The 23,794-nt window shown below is 46.5% G+C and overlaps 2 protein-coding genes across 4 annotated transcripts in view; one reads left to right on the top strand and one right to left on the bottom strand.

Annotated features, from left to right (window-relative positions):
- LOC127006616 (discoidin domain-containing receptor 2-like) overlaps positions 1 to 23,794 on the top strand; it is a 390,501-nt gene that overhangs the window by 39,035 nt on the left and 327,672 nt on the right. The gene's annotated exons all lie outside the window — the stretch shown is intronic.
- Positions 4,741 to 5,076, bottom strand: LOC127006838 (acidic leucine-rich nuclear phosphoprotein 32 family member A-like). Its single transcript, XM_050877193.1, has one exon. It carries the CDS (start codon positions 5,074 to 5,076, stop codon positions 4,741 to 4,743), a length of 336 nt encoding a protein of 111 aa, XP_050733150.1.

Genomic DNA, 23,794 nt, shown 5'->3' with positions numbered 1-23,794 from the left:
AAAAGGGAAGAGAAGTTAAGAGAGAAAAGGTGAGGAGATAGAAGGGCAAGGTGGAGGAGGGGAAGGGAGGAGGAAAGGGGAAGGTGGAGGAGGTGGAGGAAATAGGAACAAGGTTAGAGAGGTTAGAGAGAAAAGTAGAGAAGCTGGAGGGACGTGGTGGAGAGATGGAGGGGAGATGAAGTGCAAGGTGGAGGAAAGTGGAGTGAAGGGAAGGCAGGGTGGAGAGGTGGAGAGGGGATACGGCACGGGGAAGGCAAATTAGAGAGTAAAGGGGAGAAAATGAAAAGACAAGATTGACAGATTGAGGGGAGAGGAGAGGACTGGATGGAAGAACAATTTAGGAACGAAAGGAGACGAAAAGGAAGGAGAAGGGGGAAGAGAAGAAGGGTAGAGTTAAGAGAGAGGTAAAGAGAAGAGGAAAGAAGAAGAGAGGGCAGGAAAAAGAGGTAGAGAAAGAGAAAGAGATGGAAGGAGAGAAGGAAGGACAAGGTACAAGATAGAAGGGGAATATGAAAGAAGAGATAGAGAGAAGAAGAAAGGAGAGGAGGAGAAAAGGCAAGAGAGAGAGAGAGAGAGAGAGAGAGAGAGAGAGAGAGAGAGAGAGAGAGAGAGAGAGAGAGAGAGAGAGAGAGAGAGAGAGAGAGAGAGAGAGGAGAGGGATATTAAGAAAAGAGGAGGTAAAAAGGGGAGGAAAGGTCAAGGAATAGAGTAGAGGAAAAATAAAGAGGAGCTAGAGAAAGGAGAAGAGATGAAAATACAAGGAGGAAAAAAAGAGATAAGGATAGACAAGGAATAAAGGAGAGAAAAAAAAGAAGAGGAAGAGAGAAGAGGAAAATGAGAAGGATGACCAAGGGATAGAGGAGACGATAAGAAGAGAGGAGGAAAGAGAGAAGAGAGGACAAAAAAAAGAGGAGAGGAGAGGAAAGAGGAGATAAAGACACGAAAAGACAACAAGACTGAGAGTTGAGGAGTGGAGTGGAGAGAGCAGAGTGGAGAAGAGCAGAGTGGAGAAGACCAGAGAAGTGGAGAGAAGAGAACATAAATTTACTGGAGGGTTGGATGGGAGGAAGCGAGATAGCAAAGAAAGGAAGGAAGGAGAAGATACAGGGAGGGAAAGGAGGAGAAGGCATAGCAGAGAAAGAGAGGGAAATAATACAGGAGGAAAAGGAGGGAAAGGGAAAAAATAACAGGAAAAGGAGTAATTCATGGAGGGGAGAAAAAGTAGAGTGAAGGAAGGTTGAGGAAACTGAACTAATGCAAAAGAGAACAGAGGGAGAAAAGAGGAGACGAAAGGAAATTGTAGGAGAACAGAACAGAGGAGAGGAGAGGAAAGGAAGAAGGGAGATGAGGAGAATTGACGCAAGTATACAAAGCAGAGACGAGAGAGAGACTGAGGAGAGAGTGAAGAGATAGGCCAACAAGGTAACAACACACTTCCAGCAACAGTGACACGGGGTAGCGACTGTAACGTGACGGACTTGCAGCAGGGGGGACTCAAGAGGGACGCTGAGGTAAAGAAAACGGGAGCATGCCAACCTTACCCACCAGAGAAAACGGGAACAGGGATACCAACCTCACCTACCACTAAAAGCCCAGGCAGGATGTTAGCTTCTCCCCTTATTGACAAGTTCCTCTTTATCACTCTTTCTCTGTTTCCCTTTTCTTATTTGTATCTTCTTCCTATTACATTTTGTTCTCCTCCTCCTACTTTATTCTCCTCCTCTTAGTCGTGTCCTCCTCCTCCTCTACTGTTGTTCTCTTTCTCTTCCTCCTCCTCCCTCTTCCTCCTTCTCTTTCTCCTTCATTCTCTGTCTCATTGCCCCATTCTTCTCGTAATTTCGTACCGTTGTCTCCTCCTTCTCCTCCTCCTCCTCCTCCGTTCTCCTCGTCCTCTTCATCTTCCTCCTGCATTTCCATTCTCTCTAATCTCCACATTCCCCGATATCTCCACATCCACTACATTCACAAACGCCACTATACACCTTACCATCTCCTCCTCCTCCTCCTCCTCCTCCTCCTCCTCCTCCTCCCACTCCTCCTCTTCCATTTCCATCGGCGCTAATCTCCTCGCTTCACGGTGTCTCCATTTCCTTCTCCAGCCACTTTCTTCACCACCACCACCACCACTATCACCACCACCACCACCACCACCACCACCACCACCACCACCACCACCACCACATTATTCCAGTGGTCACAATCTTGCTCACATCTTTGTAATTTTCTCTCCTCTTTTTCTTTCTATTTTCTCTCCTTATCTTTTTTTTCTTTCTTTTTTTTTCTTTTTCTTTCTCTCTATCTCTGTTATGTTCTATTTTTTATCTTCTCTTATTTCTCTTTCTTTGCTTCTTTCTTTCTTTTTTTCATTTCTTCTTTCTTTCTTTTCTTTCTTTATATTTTTACTTTAGCTTTACCTCTCTCTCTCTCTCTCTTTTCTCTCTGCGGTGAAGGAGAGGGAGATATTTACGGCTTCATCTCAGCTCGAGGGTTTGAGCGAAGAGAAGGCTGTGCTGAAGGTCCCTCGGGTGGCTGTCTGTCCATCCGCCTGTCAACATGTTTTTTCCACCCCTAAAAGCCTGATTAATTAGTACTCGACGCCCCTCGCTCCTTTTCCCGGCCCGCGACAGCTGTATGCAATGAGGCGGCTTCGTGGGGCGGCTGATTATCGTATTGGCTCGTCTTCCGTCACTTTGTCCGACTTACGATCATCTGCTGAGGTTTACGATGTCTTAGTATTCACTTTACGACCTCTTGAGTGTCCGGGGTTACGGCGTCTAAGATCTGTTTTGCGATTTGCGTCAATGATGTCTTAGTATTTGCGGTTATAGTTATTTAGTAGTTTATGTTCTTGCTTGAGTATCTGTGTCGCGGTTACATTATCTTACTTTTCTTGTGGTATCTTAGTCTTTGCGTCAACAGTCTCTTATTAATGTTCAGGGTTACGGTGGTTTAATATTGTTTTGCGTGTTTTGTTTTGCGTTTGTGGTAAATTAATAGTCTCTGCGTTTACCATCTCTGAGTGTTTGCGTCACGATATCTTTGCTTTAATTTAGTCACTTTTTAGTGTGTCGCATCTTAGTCTGCCTTGCTATTCGCTTCTACATTGTCTCGTTTTTCCTTTTTATGTTTCGCTTTTCGAGTTCACAGTTTCTCGCTCTGCCCGTTTAGAATGTCTCCCTCTGCCGGTTTACAATGTCTCTTTTTTTTTTCCTTTTACAATTTCTCTCTCTGCTCTTTTACAATGTCTCTCTTTTTTTCGTTTACAATGTCTCGTTTTTTTCACATTTTCAGTGGCTCAGTTCGCGCTCAGACTGTCTTCTTGAGGGGAAAGAAAGTAGAAGTTACATGCCAAGTTTCAAGTTTTAACTCCGAATAGTTTTTTGTGTGAATTAAATAAAAGCTTCCCAGCCTTTTATATGACGCACACCTGTATTATTATTATTCCTCTCGTCTGTTTTCTCTCCGTTTTCCGTTTAGTGCTTCAAGTTTAAAAACAAAAAGAAATATGTTTACTACGTTTTACCTGCACTATCCTTCCACGCCGTTTAGTTTGTGTTATTTTGCGTGAATATGAAGCTTAACCTTTTATCTCAGTTGTGAATACACCAGCAAAATGTATTCATAGAGTTGATTCTCGCAGTGCATGTGTGTGTGTGTGTGTGTGTGTGTGTGTGTGTGTGTATGAGTAATCCAGCCATCCATTGCACACATACACGCTCACATCCATGCTTTCCAGTTATTGCCAGCCAAATCGAAATGTATAATGGACGAACATACATTTTCCAGCATCCTTCGTTCCGTGTGTCGTTTTGTATCAGACGGAATGTGAACGAATACTTTTTTTTGCAAGGTTCACTCCATTTGGTGGCGATGGGATGAGCTGAAATAGAAAACGAGGTGAAATAGAGAACGTGAAATGGTAGCGAACGTAGCACAGAACGGATGCGCAGGATATGACCGACACAGAGAACAGACATTGCGTGGAAAACAGAATATATTCCGTCACGAACCGGAATATTTACGTGACGAAATTCGCGGAGGTGATGAAACAGAAAATAGAGAATAAAACGATGACGGCCAATGAACGTGATGAAGCGGACTATAGACGTAATGAAATTCGTGAACGTGACGAAACGAAAAAGAGGGAATACAGGAATGGCGACCTAGAATGGAATAAAAGTTAAAAGAAGAGGAATTGAAACAGCGGACGCGTAAAAATGAATCAAACGCTTGGTAGACGGACGGACTGAAGCACAGCACGTAAAGATTCAGGAGGAGGAGACGAAATGAAACAGAAGGGCGCTTTTTATGAAGGGGAGGACTCTTAAAATGAAAAACCTGTGAAATGAAAATAGAAGGTGAGAGTGAATGGAAATACGAAATGGAGACGTGAAGATAAAGGTGAGATTACAAACAAAGTAAATAGGGTTTGATATGCACTGCTAGTATAACAAATAATACAAAACAAAATAAAAAAAAAACATGGAAACTCATAAAGAAAGATAAAGTTACTCGAAAGAAACATTAACAATTAAAACATCCAAGAAAAATCAGTCAGCATTAATAATTTGAAACCCAGATTAAAGAATACTTAGAACTCCTCTAAAGAAGCCCTTTGAATGCAACATGGCTTTTATACAGGAAATATATGAAAGTTCCCCCTTCGGCGTCATCCCTTGGCGTTTACTCCCCATCTGCGTCCTCCCTTCGGCGTTTCCCTTCGGCGTTACCTTCGACGTCTCATCTTCTGTGTTCCCTTCGGCTTTTCAATCTTCTTCTCCTGCGTCCCATCTTCTCCGTTCCCTCTTCGTTTTTCCGTTCGCCGTTTTCTATACTCTCCCTCTTCGGCATCACATTTCTTAGCCTTGTTTCTGCGTCCTCCTTCTGCGCCCTCCTGTGTCCCCATTCTTCGTCCCCTTCTGCGTCCCTTTCTGTGTCCTCCTCATCTGCCCTCCTGTGTCCCACTTCTGCGTCCCCTTCTGCGTCCCTTTCTGTGCCCTCCTCCTGTGCCTTCCTGTGTCCCCCTTCTGCGTCCCCTTCTGCGTCCCTTTCTGTGTCCTCCTCATCTGTCCTCATGTGTCCCCCTTCTGCGTCCCCTTCTGCGTCCCTTTCTGCGTCCCTTTCTGTGTCCTCCTCATCTGCCCTCCCGTGTCCCCCTTCTGCGTCCTCCTTCTTCGTCCTCCTCCTCCTCCCTCCTTCTGTGGCCCCCTTCTGCGTCCCCCTTCTTCGTCCCCCTCCTCCTGTGGCCCCCTTTTGCGTCCCCCTTCTTCGTCTTCCTTCTTTATCCTCCTTGATTGGCTCACCGACAGAAAACAACGAGGGTTACTCAACGGACAGCCTTCCGATTGGCTTCCAGTCACTAGTGGAGTGCCTCAAGGGTCAGTGCTGGGACCCATCCTCTTTATCATATATATCAACGACCTCGAATCAGGACTGAAATCTACAATATCGAAATTTGCTGATGACCCCAAGGTGGGGGGAAAGGCCCTCACAAAGACCGACTGCGAAATCATTCAGAAAGACCTCAATCACATTATCGAATGGTCGGAGAAATGGCAAATGTCCTTTAATGTGGACAAATGCAAAGTCATGCACATTGGGTCCAGAAATAGTAACCATACATACATCATGAATGGGAAACCTCTACAGTCTATGCAGGAGGAAAAGAATCTTGGGGTCACTATCAGCAGTGACCTGAAACACGCGAATCACTGTAAAAAAGCATACAACCAAGCCAACACTATGCTCGGGTTCATAGCGAGGAACTGCGAATGTAAAACGCCAGACATGATGCTATCCTGGTATAATTCCATGGTAAGACCGCATCTCGAGTATGCAGTACAGTTCTGGTCTCCTAATTACAGAAAGGACATTGATTTACTGGAAAGGATTCAACGACGCGCCACGAAAATGATTCCAACCTTAAGGGCTCAACCATACGAGGAACGACTCAAGCGACTCAATCTCTTTACACTGGAGAAAAGACGCCTACGAGGGGATATGATTCAAGGCTTCAAGTACCTGAAAAGTTCAATAACGTCGATTACTCCAAATTCTTTGAACTGCAAATCAACTCGAGAACTAGAAATAACGGTTTACCCATTCAGTCGAGTCGATGTAACACAGATATTGGAAGGAGTTTCTTTTCAAACCGAGTCATCCGCCACTGGAACAATCGTCCCTCAGAAGTAGTAAATGCGATTACCATCAACTCCTTCAAATATCGAATCGACCGTCATTTCGTTGCGTCAGGAGTAAACTGAATACCGAGGTGCTTTCATCTGCTCCCCAGGCCCCAAGTGGCTGTCGAGCAGATTTATTCACCAGAGCGGGCAACCACGTAATGAGCCAGTAGGGTTTCTGTTGCTTAGATTTCCATGTTTCCATGTTTCCTTCGTCCTTCTTCTTCGTCCTTCTTCTTCGTCCTCCTTCTTCGTCCTCTTTCTTCGTCCTCCTTCTGTGGCCCCCTGCTGCATCCCCCTTCTTCGTCCCCCTTCTTCGTCCTCCTCCTGCGTCCTCCTTCTGAGTCCTCCTTCTCAGTCGTCCTTCTGTGCCTTCCTTCTGGTCCTTCCTTGTGCGTCCTCCTTCTGCGTCCTCCTCCTGTGTCCTCCTCCTGTGTCCTCCTCCTGTGTCCTCCTAAGTCCTCCTTTTGAGTTCTCCTTCTGTATCCTTCTGCGTCCTCCTTTTGCCTTTCTCTTCAGTGTTCTTCATTCAGCGATCCTTTTCGGCATCCCATATGTCTTTGGTAGCATCCTCCCTTGTGCCGTTCTCTTTGGCGTTACCCATATGGCGTGCCTCTCTCTGCGTCCACTTCATCCTTCCCTTCCCTCGGCGTTCTCCTTTTAGCTCCCGCTCACCGTCCCCTTCGGGTATACGCCTGGCCTGCCACACGTCACTGCCTGTGCTCCTCTCCGGAAGGATTTACGGACGCCCTGACTGGTGGCTGTCCGGGCGTGTCAGGGAGAGGATTAGGTGGAAGTACTGGAGGGGAGGAGGAGGAGGAGGAGGAGGAAGAGGAGGAGGAGAAGGTGATGATGGTGGTGGTGATTTTTTTTATGAAAGAATTTTTTTTTAAAGAGAAGATAGTGAGGGGAAAGGAAAAAGGAGGAAGAGTGTTTTGAAGAGGAGGAGGAGGAGGAACACAACACATAGAAACACAAAGGAAGTGATGGAGTGAAGGAGGTGATGGGTCTGGTGGATAGGGGAAGGGCTGGTGACGGGTCTGGTGGATAGGGGAAGGGTTGGTGTTGGGACTGGTGGATAGGGGAAGGGATGGTGATGGGTCTGGTGGATAGGGGAAGGGTTGGTGATGGGTCTGGTGGATAGGGGAAGGGATGGTGACGGGACTGGTGGATCGGGGAAGGGTTGGTGATGGGTCTGGTGGATAGGGGAAGGGATGGTGACGGGACTGGTGGATAGGGGAAGGGTTGGTGATGGGACTGGTGGATAGGGGAAGGGATGGTGACGGGACTGGTGGATAGGGGAAGGGATGGTGATGGGACTGGTGGATCGGGGAAGGGTTGGTGTTGGGACTGGTGGATAGGGGAAGGGATGGTGATGGGTCTGGTGGATAGGGGAAGAGATGGTGATGGGTCTGGTGGATCGGGGAAGGGTTGGTGATGGGACTGGTGGATAGGGGAAGGGATGGTGATATGACTGGTGGATCGGGGAAGGGTTGGTGATGGGACTGGTGGATAGGGGAAGAGATGGTGATGGGACTGGTGGATCGGGGAAGGGTTGGTGATGGGACTGGTGGATAGGGGAAGTGTTGGTGATGGGACTGGTGGATCGGGGAATGGATGGTGATGGACTGGTGGATAGGGAAGGTGGTGATGGACTGGTGGATCGGGGAAGGGTTGGTGATGGACTGGTGGATAGGGGAAGGGATGGTGACGGGACTGGTGGATAGGGGAAGGGTTGGTGATGGGACTGGTGGATAGGGGAAGGGTTGGTGATGGGACTGGTGGATAGGGGAAGAGATGGTGATGGGACTGGTGGATCGGGGAAGGGTTGGTGATGGGACTGGTGGATAGGGGAAGAGATGGTGATGGGACTGGTGGATAGGGGAAGGGTTGGTGATGGGACTGGTGGATCGGGGAAGGGTTGGTGATGGGACTGGTGGATAGGGGAAGAGATGGTGATGGGACTGGTGGATCGGGGAAGGGATGGTGATGGGACTGGTGGATCGGGGAAGGGTTGGTGATGGGACTGGTGGATAGGGGAAGGGATGGTGATGGGACTGGTGGATCGGGGAAGGGTTGGTGATGGGACTGGTGGATAGGGGAAGGGATGGTGATGGGTCTGGTGGATCGGGGAAGGGTTGGTGATGGGACTGGTGGATAGGGGAAGGGTTGGTGATGGGACTGGTGGATCGGGGAAGGGTTGGTGTTGGGACTGGTGGATAGGGGAAGGGATGGTGATGGGACTGGTGGATCGGGGAAGGGTTGGTGATGGGACTGGTGGATAGGGGAAGGGATGGTGATGGGGCTGGTGGATAGGGGAAGAGATGGTGATGGGTCTGGTGGATCGGGGAAGGGTTGGTGATGGGACTGGTGGATAGGGGAAGGGATGGTGATATGACTGGTGGATCGGGGAAGGGTTGGTGATGGGACTGGTGGATAGGGGAAGAGATGGTGATGGGTCTGGTGGATCGGGGAAGGGTTGGTGATGGGACTGGTGGATAGGGGAGGGGATGGTGATGGGACTGGTGGATCGGGGAAGGGTTGGTGTTGGGACTGGTGGATAGGGGAAGGGATGGTGATGGGTCTGGTGGATCGGGGAAGGGTTGGTGATGGGACTGGTGGATAGGGGAAGGGATGGTGATGGGTCTGGTGGATTGGGGAAGGGTTGGTGATCTCTTTCAGGAGACAAGAACAGGAATCAACTGCTATGCAGAATAGGGATGGGAGTTCCGTCATTAGAGGGGAGGGACGGGGAGTTCACACGATAACTGGTTCCCAGGGAGGCTTTTTAGTGAAGAGGCCGCCACACTCCTCAACACCGCAGGCCTAAATAACTAGGGCACGGTCCAGCTAACTAGGACCCTGGAACTCCAGCCATTGTCTCATAAAGAGATACTTTGCCTGCAGTCCAATCCACCACTGCTGCTGCCCAGAGGCCTCACCATGACCCCGGCACGGGAGACAGAACAGGTATTACACCTTGGCCAATGGTGACATAAGACTATGCAAGGCAGCGGCGTCTAGTTCCCTGAGGAGTAGGAGGAGGAGGAAGAGGAGGAGTAGGAAGATGAAAAAGAAGAAAAAGAAAATGAAGAAAACGAAGAAAATAATAATAATAATAATAATAATAATAATAATAATAATAATAATAATAATAATAATAATAATAATAATAATAATAATAATAATAATAATAATAATAAAAAGAATAAGAAAAAAGAAAAAAGAAAAGGAGGAGAAGGAGGAGGAAACGGTTGTGAAGGAGTGACATTTCGTACACAGGAAGGAAGAAAAAGAAAGAGGAGAGATAGGACGAGGAGGAGGAGGAGGAGGCCAAGGAAGTTTTAAGGAAGGAGAGTTTTGCAGAGGTAAAGAGGGAGGAAGAAGAAGAGGAAGGGAAAGATTCAGAAAAGTAAAAGTAAGAACACGAAGAGAAGGAGAGGAGTAGGAGGAGAAGGAGAAGGAGGAGGAGAGGAGGAGGAGGAGGAGGAGGAGGAAGAGGAGGAGGAGGAGGAACTGGCCCTTAGATGGACTAGACAGATACACCTTGATATCAACATTTCCAAGGGTTTTGAGAGAGAGAGAGAGAGAGAGAGAGAGAGAGAGAGAGAGAGAGAGAGAGAGAGAGAGAGAGAGAGAGAGAGAGAGAGAGAGAGAGAGAGAGAGAGAGAGAGAGAGAGAGAGAGAGAGAGAGAGAGAGAGAGAGAGAGAATTACATGAGTTTTAATGCAACTATCATAATTAAAACACTGAAAATTGGTTCTTAACATATGAAAACGAGAAAAGATATAAACACAAGAATATCAGTGACTCTAAAGTGAATAAATAACAAAAAGACTGCACAAAAGCTATAAAATAGAGTAATAGGAAAAAAAATATAGTATGTCTTCAATCAAATTTGTAAAAAAAAAAAATTCCCCCAGCTCAGAGAAATAAAACAGAAAACGATACTTTTTCGAAAATGACGAAGATGGCTCAAAAGTTCACCTTTTTTGGCCAGAATTCTGAGGCGAAGCAAAAATGAAACCAGCTCCTCCATCTTCCTCAGGTGGTATCATCCTCCCGCGTCCTTCACAGGTAAACTATCACTCAGGAGGAGGAGGAGGAGGAGGAGGAAACGGAGAGAAAGTTGGTAGGAAGCTGAAGAATACGAAAAAGTGGAGGAGGGATGAAGGATGGGATGATGGTGGTGGTGGTGGTGGTGGTGATGATGGTGGTGGTGGTGGTGGTGATGATGATGATAAGGAGGAAGAGGATCAGAACACGAAAGACGAGAAGCAGCACAGCAACATGGATGAGCTGGGAGCACAAAGCCTGTCAGGAGTAACGAGGGTGACTGCTTTAGTGAACAATCTATTTGTCAGACTTTTCGGTGAACTGGAGAACAGGTCAACTACCGCTTTGTGTTCATACGGGAACGTCCACTTGACTAATACTCCAATAAACTACGATCAATGTTATTCTTACTGAGTTTATCGTTTTCCTGTAAGGTTCTACCAATGACGGATGATTCGATTTTATAAAGATTTCCCGCCTTTGTCTATAATAAATTGCCTCGCTATTTTCCCAAGTTGCTGAATTACAGTAAAGCTCAAAAAGCGAAGATTTATTAATGTTTTTCAAATTTTCAGGTACTTTCAGACGTGTATAACATCTACTCTTAATCATTATATTTCCCAACGAAAAGAGGAAGCGCCACTTGAGTCGTTTATTGTACGGCTTTGCTCTTTGTGCGATGAAACCGGTTAGTTTCCTGACGCGCCGCTGTACTCTCCCAGCACCTTGATCTGCTGCTGATGAATGGGAACCAGACTTGCGTTAACGACAGGAGGAAGAGGAGGAGGAAGAGAAAGAGGGAGGAGGAGGGGGAGGAGGAGGAGGAGGAGGAGGAGGAGGAGGAGGAGGAGGAGGAAGAAAAAGAGGGAGGAGGAGGTGGAAGAGAAAGAGGAAGAGAAAGAGGAGGAGGAAGAGGAGGAGGAAGAGGAGGAGGAGGAGAAGGAGGAGGAGGAGGAAGAGCTGGTGTAGAATAATTAGAGAATGAAAAATATAACAATTCGGAAAGAAATATAAGAGAGAGAGAGAGAGAGAGAGAGAGAGAGAGAGAGAGAGAGAGAGAGAGAGAGAGAGAGAGAGAGAGAGAGAGAGAGAGAGAGAGAGAGAGAGAGAGAGAGAGAGAGAGAGAGAGACCCTATCAATATTAATCTGAGAGTGTTTGGTTGCGTCCCGTGCTGTGTGTGTGTGTGTGTGTGTGTGTGTGTGTGTGTGTGTGTGTGTGTGTGTGTGCTCGTTTCCCTTTATAGTCTGTAAGAGATCTTAATGCCGTCTCTCTCTCCCACATGACTAAACTCAAAGCAGGGAGAGAGAGAGAGAGAGAGAGAGAGAGAGAGAGAGAGAGAGAGAGAGAGAGAGAGAGAGAGAGAGAGAGAGAGAGAGAGAGAGAGAGAGAGAGAGAGAGAGAGAGAGAGAGAGAGAGAGAGAGAGAGAAGGGAGGTTGAAAAGAGACATACGAGATGGGAAGTGAGTTTGCGTGAAGCTGTTACTATTGGAGGAGGAGGAGGAGGAGGAGGAGGAAGAGGCGGAGGAAGAGAAGGAGGAAGATCAGAAAATACTGTAAGAATTTCTCCAAGTCTCTTCTTTTTATGCTTTGAAGAGGATAGAGAGTGAGGATCCGGCGAAATGGGAGAGGAGGAGGAGGAGGAGGAGGAGGAGGAGAAGTGAGAGGAAGGTAGATGGAGAGAGGTGACGAGGGAATTGCATAGAGAGAATTGTTGATAAGGGAGGGAGTGTCTATAGCTGAGAGAGAGAGAGAGAGAGAGAGAGAGAGAGAGAGAGAGAGAGAGAGAGAGAGAGAGAGAGAGAGAGAGAGAGAGAGAGAGAGAGAGAGAGAGAGATGAAAACAGAAAAAAAGAGAGAGGGTATAAGGGGAAGGGGAGAACGGATAAGCTAGTGAGAGAGGATGAGGGAAAGAGCAGCGGGGATCAGAGAGAGAGAGAGAGAGAGAGAGAGAGAGAGAGAGAGAGAGAGAGAGAGAGAGAGAGAGAGAGAGAGAGAGAGAGAGAGAGAGAGAGAGAGAGAGACAGACACAGACACACAGAGAGAGAGAGAGAGAGAGAGCACAGACAGCTATGAGAGATAGGATTGGGTATAAACATGGTCTCATAAAGCAACTGGAACCGTTTTTTGGGGGGATATGCAACACATTTCTCGGTGACTTATTGCACTGCCAACCTTTGTGATGGGGAGAGGGGAGGAGAGGGGAGAGGGGTGAGAGGGAGAGGAAGTGGGTTGAGAAGGAGAGTGCTAGACGAGGGGAGGATTGAGAGGGCGAGGGAGAATAGAAAGGGGTAAGAGGGCGAGGAAGAGGGGTGAGAGGGAGAGGGAGAGAGGAGACGAGGGAATAATTGAGAGAATGTTGGAAGTGTTGGAGAGGGAAGGGAGGAAGGTAAGAAAGAAGGAAGGCAGGAAGGAAGGAAGGAAGGGAGATGTGTGAGACGGAGAAGGAAGTTTGGGAGGGAGGAATGGAGTTAGGTATGGGAGAGAGAATGGAGGAAGGAAGGAAGGAAGGGAGAATGAGGGAGATATGGGAGACGGAGAAAGAAGGTTGGAAGGGAGGAATGGAGGGAGGTGTGGGAGAGAGAATGGAGGAAGGAAGGAAGGGAAGTTGAAGATGTGTGAGAAGTAAGAGAGGAAGGAAGGGAGAGTGAGGGAGGTGTGTGAGAGTGAATGGAAGAAGGAAGAATGGGATGTAAATTGAGGTGGATGTGGAAGAGAGAAGGGAGGAAGGAAGGAAGATTGAGGGGGATGTGGGAGAGGGGGGAAGGAAGGAAGGATTAAGTGATTGATAGATGTGGGAGAGAGAAGGGAGAAAGGTAGGGAGAAAGAAGGAAGGAAGGGGGATAATAACATAACGTAAGAATATAAGAACATAAGGGATTTGCAATAAGAACATAAGGGATTTGCAATAAGAACGTAAGGGGTTTGCAAGAGTCCGGTACATAGGTCTAACTCCACCTTACTTCACCATCTATTAACTTATGTAACCTCTTTTTGAATGTCTATCGTATTGGCACTCTTCACATGACTGTCAAACCTGTTCCACTCATCCACCACTTTTAGTAAACCAATTCTAGTCTGTCTTTGCTGAATCTGAAATTATCCAACTTGAACCCTCAGCTACGTGTCCTGTACTGCCCCCCCCCCTACCCTCTCATCCCCTTCTCCACCACCCCACGACACCTCTTCCCTCTCTGTGCTGCCTTTCCCCTGTCCCCATCTCTCCCTCGTCACCCCTGCCCGGGCGGGGAGGAAACAAGGGAATTTTCACACTTTCCTTTGTCCGTTAGGAGGATCTACTTACATATCTACCTACATAGCTTCCTATCTAGCTACATATCTGCCTATCTACCTTCATATCTACCTACCTGTCTACCTACATACCTACCGCTATACCTACCTACCTACCTACTTACCTACCGATATACCTACTTATCTACCTACCTACCTATATATCTACCTACATATTTACGTGTTTACCTACCTATCTACCTGTCTACCTCCTCTCCCTCCTCCTTCTCCTCCTCCTCCTCCTCCTCCTCTCCCTCCTCCTCCTCCTCCTCCTCCGCTCTACACCGCGATCACCTGGTTTACTTACCGCTGCCGTGTTTAACTTTGCTATGTTATCTGACGGCGCCATTTCTGCTTCCAGGGTGAGTGGTGACGAGGGTGACGCGGTGCTGACGAGGCGGGAAGCAGTTCTTGAAGGTAGTGTGACAGAAGGTATTTTTTATAGTGCTGAAGATTAAAGGTGAAAAGATAAGGAAAGTATAACATAAGGAGTTTACAGAGAAGCCAGGCAGTCAGCGCACACACGGCAGCTCCTGTAAACCTATCAGCGCTATCCTCTCTATCCATGACTTTATCGGACGGTGTCTTGAATGTGTCTTTCGTGTTGGCACTGACAAAACTTGCTACCCTCGTCCACCACTCTATACATAAAACAATTCTTTCCTGTGAATGTATTAAGTATCTATTGATTTCTTGAATGTGTCTTTCGTGTTGGCACTCACTGCATAACTGACAAAATTTGCTTCCCTCGTCCACCACTCTACTGTATACATAACCAATTCTTGCCTATGGATGTATCAAATAGGAACTCGTCAAAATGTAACTCCCTACTGCTACTCTGCTTGTGTCGATTTCTTGAAGGTGTCTTTCGTAAGGGCTCTCACCGCATGACTGACAAAACTTGTTCTCTCGTCTACCACTCTATACATAAAACAATTCTTGCCAATGGATGTATCAAATAGGATCTTTAGTACTTTAACCCACTACTGCTACTCTGCTCTCTTCCTGCCAAAACCTTATCGACATGATCTGGGTCGGTATTCTCAGACGCTTCCATCTTTCACATCAACTATTTCCAGTGGTCAAAAAAGAGATCGGTCGGGTTTTCATGAGTGCTTTTTCACAATCATAGCACAGAAGAAGGGTCAAATTACCACCAGGGCCATTAAACGACCCCTGGAATCGCCCAAACTCCTAGGAAAAGCGTGCTGTATGTGTGCTGGCCGGCCGAAGGGTTTGAGGATATGGCCCCTGATCCGCCTGTTGCATGGCGTGGTGTGATCAGCCGCTGTTTTCAATTTAAGTCTTTCCGAAATATATGATTTAGTCTGAGCCTTTGCGTGTCCCTTTAGCTGTCTCCTCAGTGAAGACTATTACTTTTATTTTCATTTTTCCGGACCAATTAGCCGCCGCCATCAAGGTCTTAGGACGGGAGGCTCGTGGAGGCGCGGCTTGTATGGGATCGCTACAAGAAAAGTGTCGATTTCTTGAACGTGTCTTTCGTAATGGCACTCACCGCATTACTGACAAAACTTGCTTCGCTCGTCCACCGCTCTGTACATAAAAGAATTCTTGCCAATGAATGTATTGAGTATTTTTTGATTTCTTGAATGTGTCTTTCGTGGTGGATACTGGAAATCTTATTGATAGTTGCGAAGTTGGTGTAATTGGGGCTTATTTGCGGTGTTAAGGTAAACAGAGAACACACATCTGGCTTAATACACAGTTTATTCAATATACCTGTAATTAATTAAAGACGTCACATGTTGGGATGTTCATATTTACTTATTTATTTTATTTATGTGCCGCCCGTATTACAAGTTCTCCGTTCCCAGCCATTTCCTGGATACCTAGAGCCGTATTATTAAACTTTTCGGCCCCAAACATCACATATTTGACTTGGCTTTCGCAGGAGTTTGGGCACTTCCAGGGGTAGTTTGATGCCATGACCCTACAAAAACACTCATTAGAACCCGACTGATATCCTTTTCGACCTTTGGAAATAGCTGATGTGATGTGATGCGAGGGGCGGAAGCGGAAACAATGCCGACCTAGTTTGAACAAGAGCAATCAGCTAGACGCCGTTCCCTACGAGCCCTCTATGAACGAACCACTTTTGCGGGGTAATGACAGCTTTTGAGATATTAAATTTGTTAAGAAGAAAGAAAAAGAAGGAAAGGAAGGGAGAGAAAAATAATTAGAGAGAAACAAAAACAAAGCAAATAAAACTAAACTGACAAGACTAACAGACAAAAGAAATACATCGATACTGTTAAGAAGAAAGAAAAAAGAAAAAGGAGGGAAGAGAGAAAAGTAATAAGAAAAACTATAACAGGCCAAAAAACAAAACAAATAAAACTCCTTAGTTCGTATAAGCATGGCGCAAGTATTTTTTGTCCATTCTTCTTCTCTTTTTATTCCCATCCTTACTTCACTGTCACCGTCTCATATTTTTCATATCCGTGTCTGCTCAGCGAGGGGGTAGGCAGGTAGGTAAATAGGTATATAGATAGATAGATAAATAGATAGATAGATATGTAGATCACAGGTAGAGGTAATCTGTGTGGTCGATATCATTTTAATATTGGAGGGATGGAGAAAGAAAGGGAAATTGAGGGAGACCTGGGAGAAGGAAGGGTGAGGGAAGCAAAAGAAAACTGTGATAGACATTGAGGAGAAAGAAACTGAGGAAAGAAAAACAGAAAAAAGAGAAAGTAGGAAAATGAAAGGAGGGATTGAGGGTAGGACACACACACACACACACACACACACACACACACACACACACACACACACACACACACACACACACACACACACACACACACAGACACACACACACACACACACACACACACACACACACACACACACACACACACACCGGCTGTCGGGCGGGCAATAATGCTGTCAGGGAAGCGTGGGCGGCTGTCACGGCTGTCCGCCACCATCACCACCAAGAGGAGGAGGAAGAGGAGGAGGAGGAGTGAGAGCTTTAGACTAAGGTGTAGAAGGAAGAGTGAGAAAATATTTATATTGAGAAACTAGGAGGAAGAAGAGGAGTTGTAGAAAGAGGAAGAGGGAGAGGGAGGAGGAGGAGGAGGAGGAGGAGGAGGAGGAGGAGGAGGAGGAAGAAAAGTAGTAGGAGCAGCTTTAAACTAAGGTGCAAGAGGAGGAGGAGGAGGAGGAGGAGGAGGAGGAAAAGAATGATTAGAGTTAGACAGAGGAGGAGGAAAAAGAGGATGATCAGAGGAGGAGGAGGAGGAAGAGGAGGTGGTGGTGATAGAGGAGGAAAAGCAAAAGAAATTACATAGTACTGAAGGTAGAGGAAGAGAAAGAGAAGGATTAAGGAGGAAGCAAGAAAGTAAAGAATGCCAAAGATGTTATACAAAGTTATCTTCACAAACTGACCAATAACTCTTTGTAGCCTCCAATATCAGCGGTTGTAAACATTGCATACAAGTCGTAACTCAGGAAACTCTAGGCGACATGTGCTTGAGAGGTTAAAGAAGGTTACAGCGCCCATAACCTTCGCGGAACGGCTGTCATGTGTCTGTTATTGTGCACTCCGTTGACCTCCTGCATCCTTCAAGGCCACTATTGCCTGTTTACGTTAGTCTGACAAAGAAGCCCCTCCCCTTTTCCCATTTGACGTATATCATTGGCTAATCCACGAGCAAGCCACGCCCGTTTTCACTGAGGTTGCATGTGATTGGTGGATATTGGAAACCGTATTCGTAGTTGCGAGGCTGGTGTAGTCGGGGCTTATTTGCTGTGTTAAGGTAAACAGAGAACACATCTGGCTTAATACACATGTTATTTAATATACCTGTAATTAATTAAAGACGTCAGATGTTGAGATGTTCATATTTATCTATTTATTTGTTTCTCGTTAGCTCGGTTTTCTTTTTCTTGAAGTAATGTTGGTTCTGGGTTGTGTGTATGTGTGTGTGTGTGTGTGTGTGTGTGTGTGTGTGTGTGTGTGTGTGTGTGTGTGTGTGTGTGTGTGTTTCCTTTCTTTAATCCTTCCCCCTTTGTTTTTATCCTTTCCTCTTTCGTACATCCTTCCCCTTTATCTCCTTCTTCCATTCCATTTTCCCTCTCCTCTGTGTGTGTGTGTGTGTGTGTGTGTGTGTGTGTGTGTCCTTTCTTTAATCCTTTCCTCTTTTTTTCTTTATCCTTTCCCCTTTCTTGCATCCTTCCCCTTTATCTCCGTCTTCCATTCCTTTTTCCCTCTCCTCCTCCTCTGTGTGTGTGTGTGTGTGTGTGTGTGTGTGTGTGTGTGTGTGTGAAAGAGAGACCGTGTGTACGTGTGTGCGCCTACGCGTGTATGTGAACCATTACAAAACATGTCGGAACACGAACGGACATCAATTATTTCCAAGTTGACGGAGAAACAAATTTATAAGTCACGGCACGATATTAAATTATTTCAGACACGGATAACAATACAACAATATATATTTTTCCCTTACAGAGCCGTAAATTCGCCTGTCACGCGGCTGAATCATACCCTATCAGAATAAATCACGGCTTAATTATTTTGCCGCGTCAGGTAAATTTAGCGGTCACAGCGCCGGGCAACAGTACGTCAGGTGTAGCACAGTGCGATTGTGTGCCTGAGGGGGGAGGGTTAGGGCAGGAGGAGGGGGAGGGGGAGGAGGAGGAGGAGGAGGAGGAATATGCAATATGATTCTTTTATTGAAGCTGTTATACCCCACGTGAAGAAGAAGGAGGAGGAGGAGGAGTATGTAATATGATTGTTTTATTAAAGTTTCTATACCTCAAGTGCAGAGAGGAAAGAGGAGCAGCAGGAAGAGGAGGAGGAAATGGAGGAGGAGGAGGAGGAGAATATGTGATCGGGGGTTCTTAACTCCAAAATGTGGGGAGAGCTGTGGATTGGAAGCGGGAGATGATGAAGATGATGATGAGGAGGAGGAAGATTAGAATAACAATACTAAAAAAATAATAATAAGGACGAGAATGAGTGATGTGATGTAGTCTTTTATCGAATATTCAAACCCAAAGTGAGGAAGGTTTTAAGTCTATTGTTACATATCGCTGGGAGGGGGCTTGTGTCTCGAGGGGGCATTATGTGACGCTGAATAACGCAAGATAATGCTAAGTACCACCTGGCGGCGCCGTGGAACTAATTGATAACAGGTAAGTCGGCCTTAACTTCCGCCTCAGAAACTTGCCGCCTCACAACAGACCCTGACAATAAGTTGAGCGAGGAGGAGGAATAATAGTTAACAGCGAGAATAACAGGAAGAGACAACACGCGGGGATCATGGATTAGAGGACGGATAAAGGTTGATATGCCATGACCACTAAAACAGAGAAACGAAATTGTACAGGTGATATCATACGCAGACTAATAACAGACAGATAACCAGACTAAGAGAGGTAAGGAAATAGATTCGGGAAGGTCACATCTTACTTAGAACTGACAACAGATGGAAGATAAGAGTAAGAAGTAAAGAAATAGATTGGAAAAGGTGATATCATGCGTAAAACTGACAACAAATGGAAAATAAGAGAAAGAAGTAAAGAAATGGATTGGAAAAGGTGATATCATGCGTGGAACTGACAACAGAGGGAAGATAAGAGGAAGAAGCAAAGAAATGGGCTTGGGCGGGTCATATACGTAGAACTAATAACGGACGATGAACCAGAGTAACAGAGGCAGGTTTTTTTTTTATACAACGGAGGAGTCAGCTCAAGGGCATAAAAAAAGGAAACATGTGAAAAAAAAGCACGCTACTCAAATGGACTTAGGAACGTCATATCAAGCGGAGAACTGATAACACACAAAAAGCCAGAGTAACAGAATGGTAACCACGGAATGATATGTCAGGGCACACAGAGGACCAGGTGAAGAGACTGAATTAGGCCATTTGCCAGAGGAAGATGAAGGCCGCTAACAGCAAACGGTGATAATTGAGTGATGTTAAGTAAATGAAATAGATAATGATGATAATGATGATGATGTTGATGGTAAAGATGGTGATAGGAAGGAGGGATGGTGAACGATTAGGAAAGGTGAAACGGAGGGACAGTAAACAATTAGGAAAAGTGAAACGTTGATTGAGTAGACAAGACGCACCTTCACCGTCTTCACCTGTCCACTCGAGGGAGAAATGGAGGATGTTCCTTAGGACGTGTAATAGTCAACGATAACGCTGATGATGACGGTGATGAAAGGGGTAGTGGCGATTAGAGGTGATGCATTGAAGGAGAGGACAAGACGCGCCGCCATCATCTCCACCTGTCCACCCGAGGGATTAGTGACGCAATACCCCGCAGGTGTGTTCTCCTACCTGTTAGATTAATGACGCCGTGAGTCCCAGCTGATGGCACGCGTTCGATATTAGTGTTACGACGCCCGCCGCTGCGTCCCTTTGGAACGCTAGGCCCCCGCGACGGTAACTGATCCCTGGGGCTCTGGCGCACACACACACACACACACACACACACAGACACCACTCAGTGGCGCAACTAGTTAGAGCGCTGCGCTGCCAGGCTTCACAGCTTGACAGGGTTCGAGCCCGCTCAGGCCGGATTCTTTCCGTTGACTAGGAGTGGTTACTGTCCCCCCTTGAGCAAGGGGGATGGGGTGTGTGGTGTGTGAGGTCCTGGCAGTACCCAGAGATCGACTATAAAAGAGCACTTGCTCATGTCGGGAGGGTACCTGCTGGCGATTACGAGTCCAACTCGTGATCAGGCCGTGGTGAATTACACACCGCTTCGATAGTTCAGTTGTTGAAGCTCTGCGCTGCCAGATTTTCCCGTCTGGCAGGTGGAGGTTCGAGCCCCGTTTGGGTCGGGATTTTTCCCTCTGGCAAGGAGAGGTTCTTCCTCCTTCTCCTCCTCCTCCTCCTCCTCCTCATCCTCCTCCTCCTCCTCCCCCCCATCCAAGCGTGGCGTAATGTGGAGGCAAAACAATTGGCAATCTCCATTAAAACTCCTCGTGTGGGCGCCGCGGAGCCGAGCACTGATTCCGTGAGTCGGTGGCGGCGGCAAGCACATCGAGGCAGGAGGGGGGAGGTTCGTTTAGCAGGTAAAGTTGCCGGGAGTGTTCCGTGGAGTGTTACCGAGTTTCACTGAGCCTTTCTGTGCTTTGAGAGTTTGGGTGTTACAGTAAGGGTTTCAGTGGGCGTGTCAGTTTTTTTCTTTTTCTTATTTTTACGTTTCGCCTATGTCACCAGTAGGCTTTCTTGGTGGGCCTGGTGCTCGGTCCCAGCCCGTTATTGCGCAGACAAGTGTTTATAGTGGCGCCATCTTGCTTGGTTCATGCCTCCCCCCAGAACTCATCTTTGATCCCTTTTTGTAGAGAGAGAATCTAAAGTCCGGGTTGATAAGTGGTCTTCAGGACGGCATGTGAGTAGTCTTAGGCCACTCTGCGGTGACTGAATATCGTCAGCTTGTAGCGACGGGCTGGACGCAGACCCGGTACCTCCTGGATACCGCGCCAGCACGCTGACCACTCATCCACCGCCTCCCCGCGTGTCTGTAACGTTTGAAACATTTGAAACATTTAATTATAGTCCATAATATACAATGTTTGTATTTCATTTAATATGAAGGCCAGCCTTTATGTAAGCAGAGCTTTTCAGGCAAAACTGTTTTTCTGTGTGTTTTTGGAGCATTGTCGTGTTTCAGTGAGCGCTCTGTGTTTCAGCGAGTGTTTCTCTTGAGTGTTTCTGTGATTCAGTGAGCGCTTTGTGTTTCAGTGAGCGTTTCTGTGTTTCAGTGAGCGTTTCTCTAATAATTTGCGTTTCAATTAGTATTTTATGTGTATTTGTGTGTTAATTTTAGCTTTTTTGAGAATTTCCTTGAGCGTGAGCGTTTACATATTTCAGTAAGTTATTTTTTATGACTTTTGATGAGTTTCTTTGTTTCAAAAAGCGTTGGTGTGAGCATTGCCGTCTTTCCCTGCGCACTTCTTCGAGAACGCAGTCTGGCCACCTATCAGCCCGCGAACGCGAAAAAAAACACACCCATTGCCTATTGAAGCGTCTCTGTTCGGTGACGTAAATATTCCCGTGTATTGACAGTTTAATGGAGAGCGTGAATCGTGGCGGGTCGTGTACGGCGATTGTGGTGATTTACGTGTGTGTGTGTGTGTGTGTGTGTGTGTGTGTGTGTGTTGCCTTAGGTCCACCTGTCTATTAGTACGGTGATATATACACCTTGACGGAGGAGGAGGAGGAGGAGAAAGAGGAGGAGGAGGAGGAGAAGGAGAAGGAGGAGGTGGAGGAAGAGTAGGCCTACGAAAATGAGGAGCAACTTGAAGATGAAGAGGAGGTGGAAGTAGAGAAAGTAATGGATGAAGAAGAAGAAGAAGAAGAAGAAGAAGGGAAAGATGTAATGATGAGAAACAACAAAGGAGAGGGCAAGAAAACGAGGGGAAGAGAGAGAGAGAGAGAGAGAGAGAGAGAGAGAGAGAGAGAGAGAGAGAGAGAGAGAGAGAGAGAGAGAGAGAGAGAGAGAGAGAGAGAGAGAGCTACAAAGGATTAGAAGGGAACATGGTAAGAAAGCAAAGGGTTAAGAGGGACTTAGGAACACCAGGTGAGAGAGAGAGAGAGAGAGAGAGAGAGAGAGAGAGAGAGAGAGAGAGAGAGAGAGAGAGAGAGAGAGAGAGAGAGAGAGAGAGAGAGAGAGAGAGAGAGAGAGAGAAAGGATCTGTTTAAAAGGAAAGTTTAGAATGCCAAAGCTTTCTGGGGGATGAGAAAGCTAACAGAGGAGTAAAAATGGTTGTTTGTTTATACATATCGAGAAGGAAGAGGAGGAGGAGGAAGAGGAGGAGGAGGAGGAGGAGGAGGGGAAGATGGAGATGTCAGGGAAGGATAACCAGGAAAGAAGTATAGCAAGGAAGCAGGAAAGGGAAGGGAGGAAGTAAGAGTTGGAAAGCCAGGCGGATTTAGCGGAGGAATTTAAAGACAGGGATAACGGAAGAAGGAGGAGGAACCGAAGAAATAGGAGAGACACGGAAGAGGCGGAGGAGGAAGCAGAGAAGGAGGTGGAGAAAGAAAGTAAAAAGAGGAGGAGAGAGAGAAGAAAGATTAGGTAGAGAGTGAGGAGGAGGAGGAGGAGGTGGATAAAGAAAAGCAAAAAGAGGAGGAGAGAGAGAAGAAAGATTAGGTAGAGAGTGAGGAGGAGGAGGAGGAGGAGGAGGTGGAAGCAGAGAAGGAGGTGGAGAAAGAAAATAAAAAAAGTAGTGGAGAAAGAGAAGAAAGATAAGGTTGAGAGTGAGGAGGAGGAGGAGGAGGAAGAAACAGAGAAGGAGGTGGAGAAAGAAAGCAAAAAGAGGAGGAGAAAGAGAAGAAAGATAAGGTAGAGAGTGAGGAAGAGGAGGAGGAAGAAGGTGCATGCGATAAATATTGAAATGGGAAAGAAGAAAAATTGTAAGGAAAAGAGGAAAAAGAAAGTGAAAAAGGAAAAGGCGATAAAGATGAGGAACGAGGAAGTAGAAGATGGGAGGAAAAGGAAAAGGAAGAAAAAGAGGTAGACGAAAACATTAACGAGGAGGAGGAAGGCAACGAAAAAGAAAAAAAAAAGAAAAACATGAAAAGACACAAGCAAGCAAGCAGGGTAATGGTGGTGGTGGAGGTAGTGGAGGTGGTGGTGGTGGTGAATGCCTCTCTTACCTGGCGTCGTACCTGTCGTTTTATAGGCCAGGTATCTCCTTCCCTGTCTCCCTTACGCACCTGAGGCTGGGAAAGGTGAGGCTGCGAGGCTGATCCCTGGCCGCGGCGGTGATGCTGGAAAAGAGAGAGAGAGAGAGAGAGAGAGAGAGAGAGAGAGAGAGAGAGAGAGAGAGAGAGAGAGAGAGAGAGAGAGAGAGAGAGAGAGAGAGAGAGAGAGAGAGAGAGAGAGAGAGAGAGAGAGAGAGAGAGAGAGAGAGAGAGAGAGAGACGAAGGGAATTGGAGAAAGTAACAAAAAATTAAATAGAGAAAATAAAAGAGAAAGAAAGAGAAATTAAGGAGAATAAGTGCCAGCAACATATTTTAAAGGGGGAGGAAAGAGAGAGAGAGAGAGAGAGAGAGAGAGAGAGAGAGAGAGAGAGAGAGAGAGAGAGAGAGAGAGAGAGAGAGAGAGAGAGAGAGAGAGAGAGAGAGAGAGAGAGAGAGAGAGAGAAGGAAAATGAGACGGGGAGGGAGAGGAAGATGTGAGAGTTAAATCAGGAGATGAGTGAGAGGGAGAGTTAAGTCCTAGCCCTCCTGTTCTTGGTGAAGTCTCCTTACTCTCCCCAGGGATTTATTGG

Source organism: Eriocheir sinensis, chromosome 33, assembly GCF_024679095.1.
Source record: "Eriocheir sinensis breed Jianghai 21 chromosome 33, ASM2467909v1, whole genome shotgun sequence".
Classification (NCBI taxonomy): domain Eukaryota; kingdom Metazoa; phylum Arthropoda; class Malacostraca; order Decapoda; family Varunidae; genus Eriocheir; species Eriocheir sinensis.
Note: the sequence above shows the minus strand (reverse complement) of the source record. Positions and strands in the feature narration are given on the sequence as shown.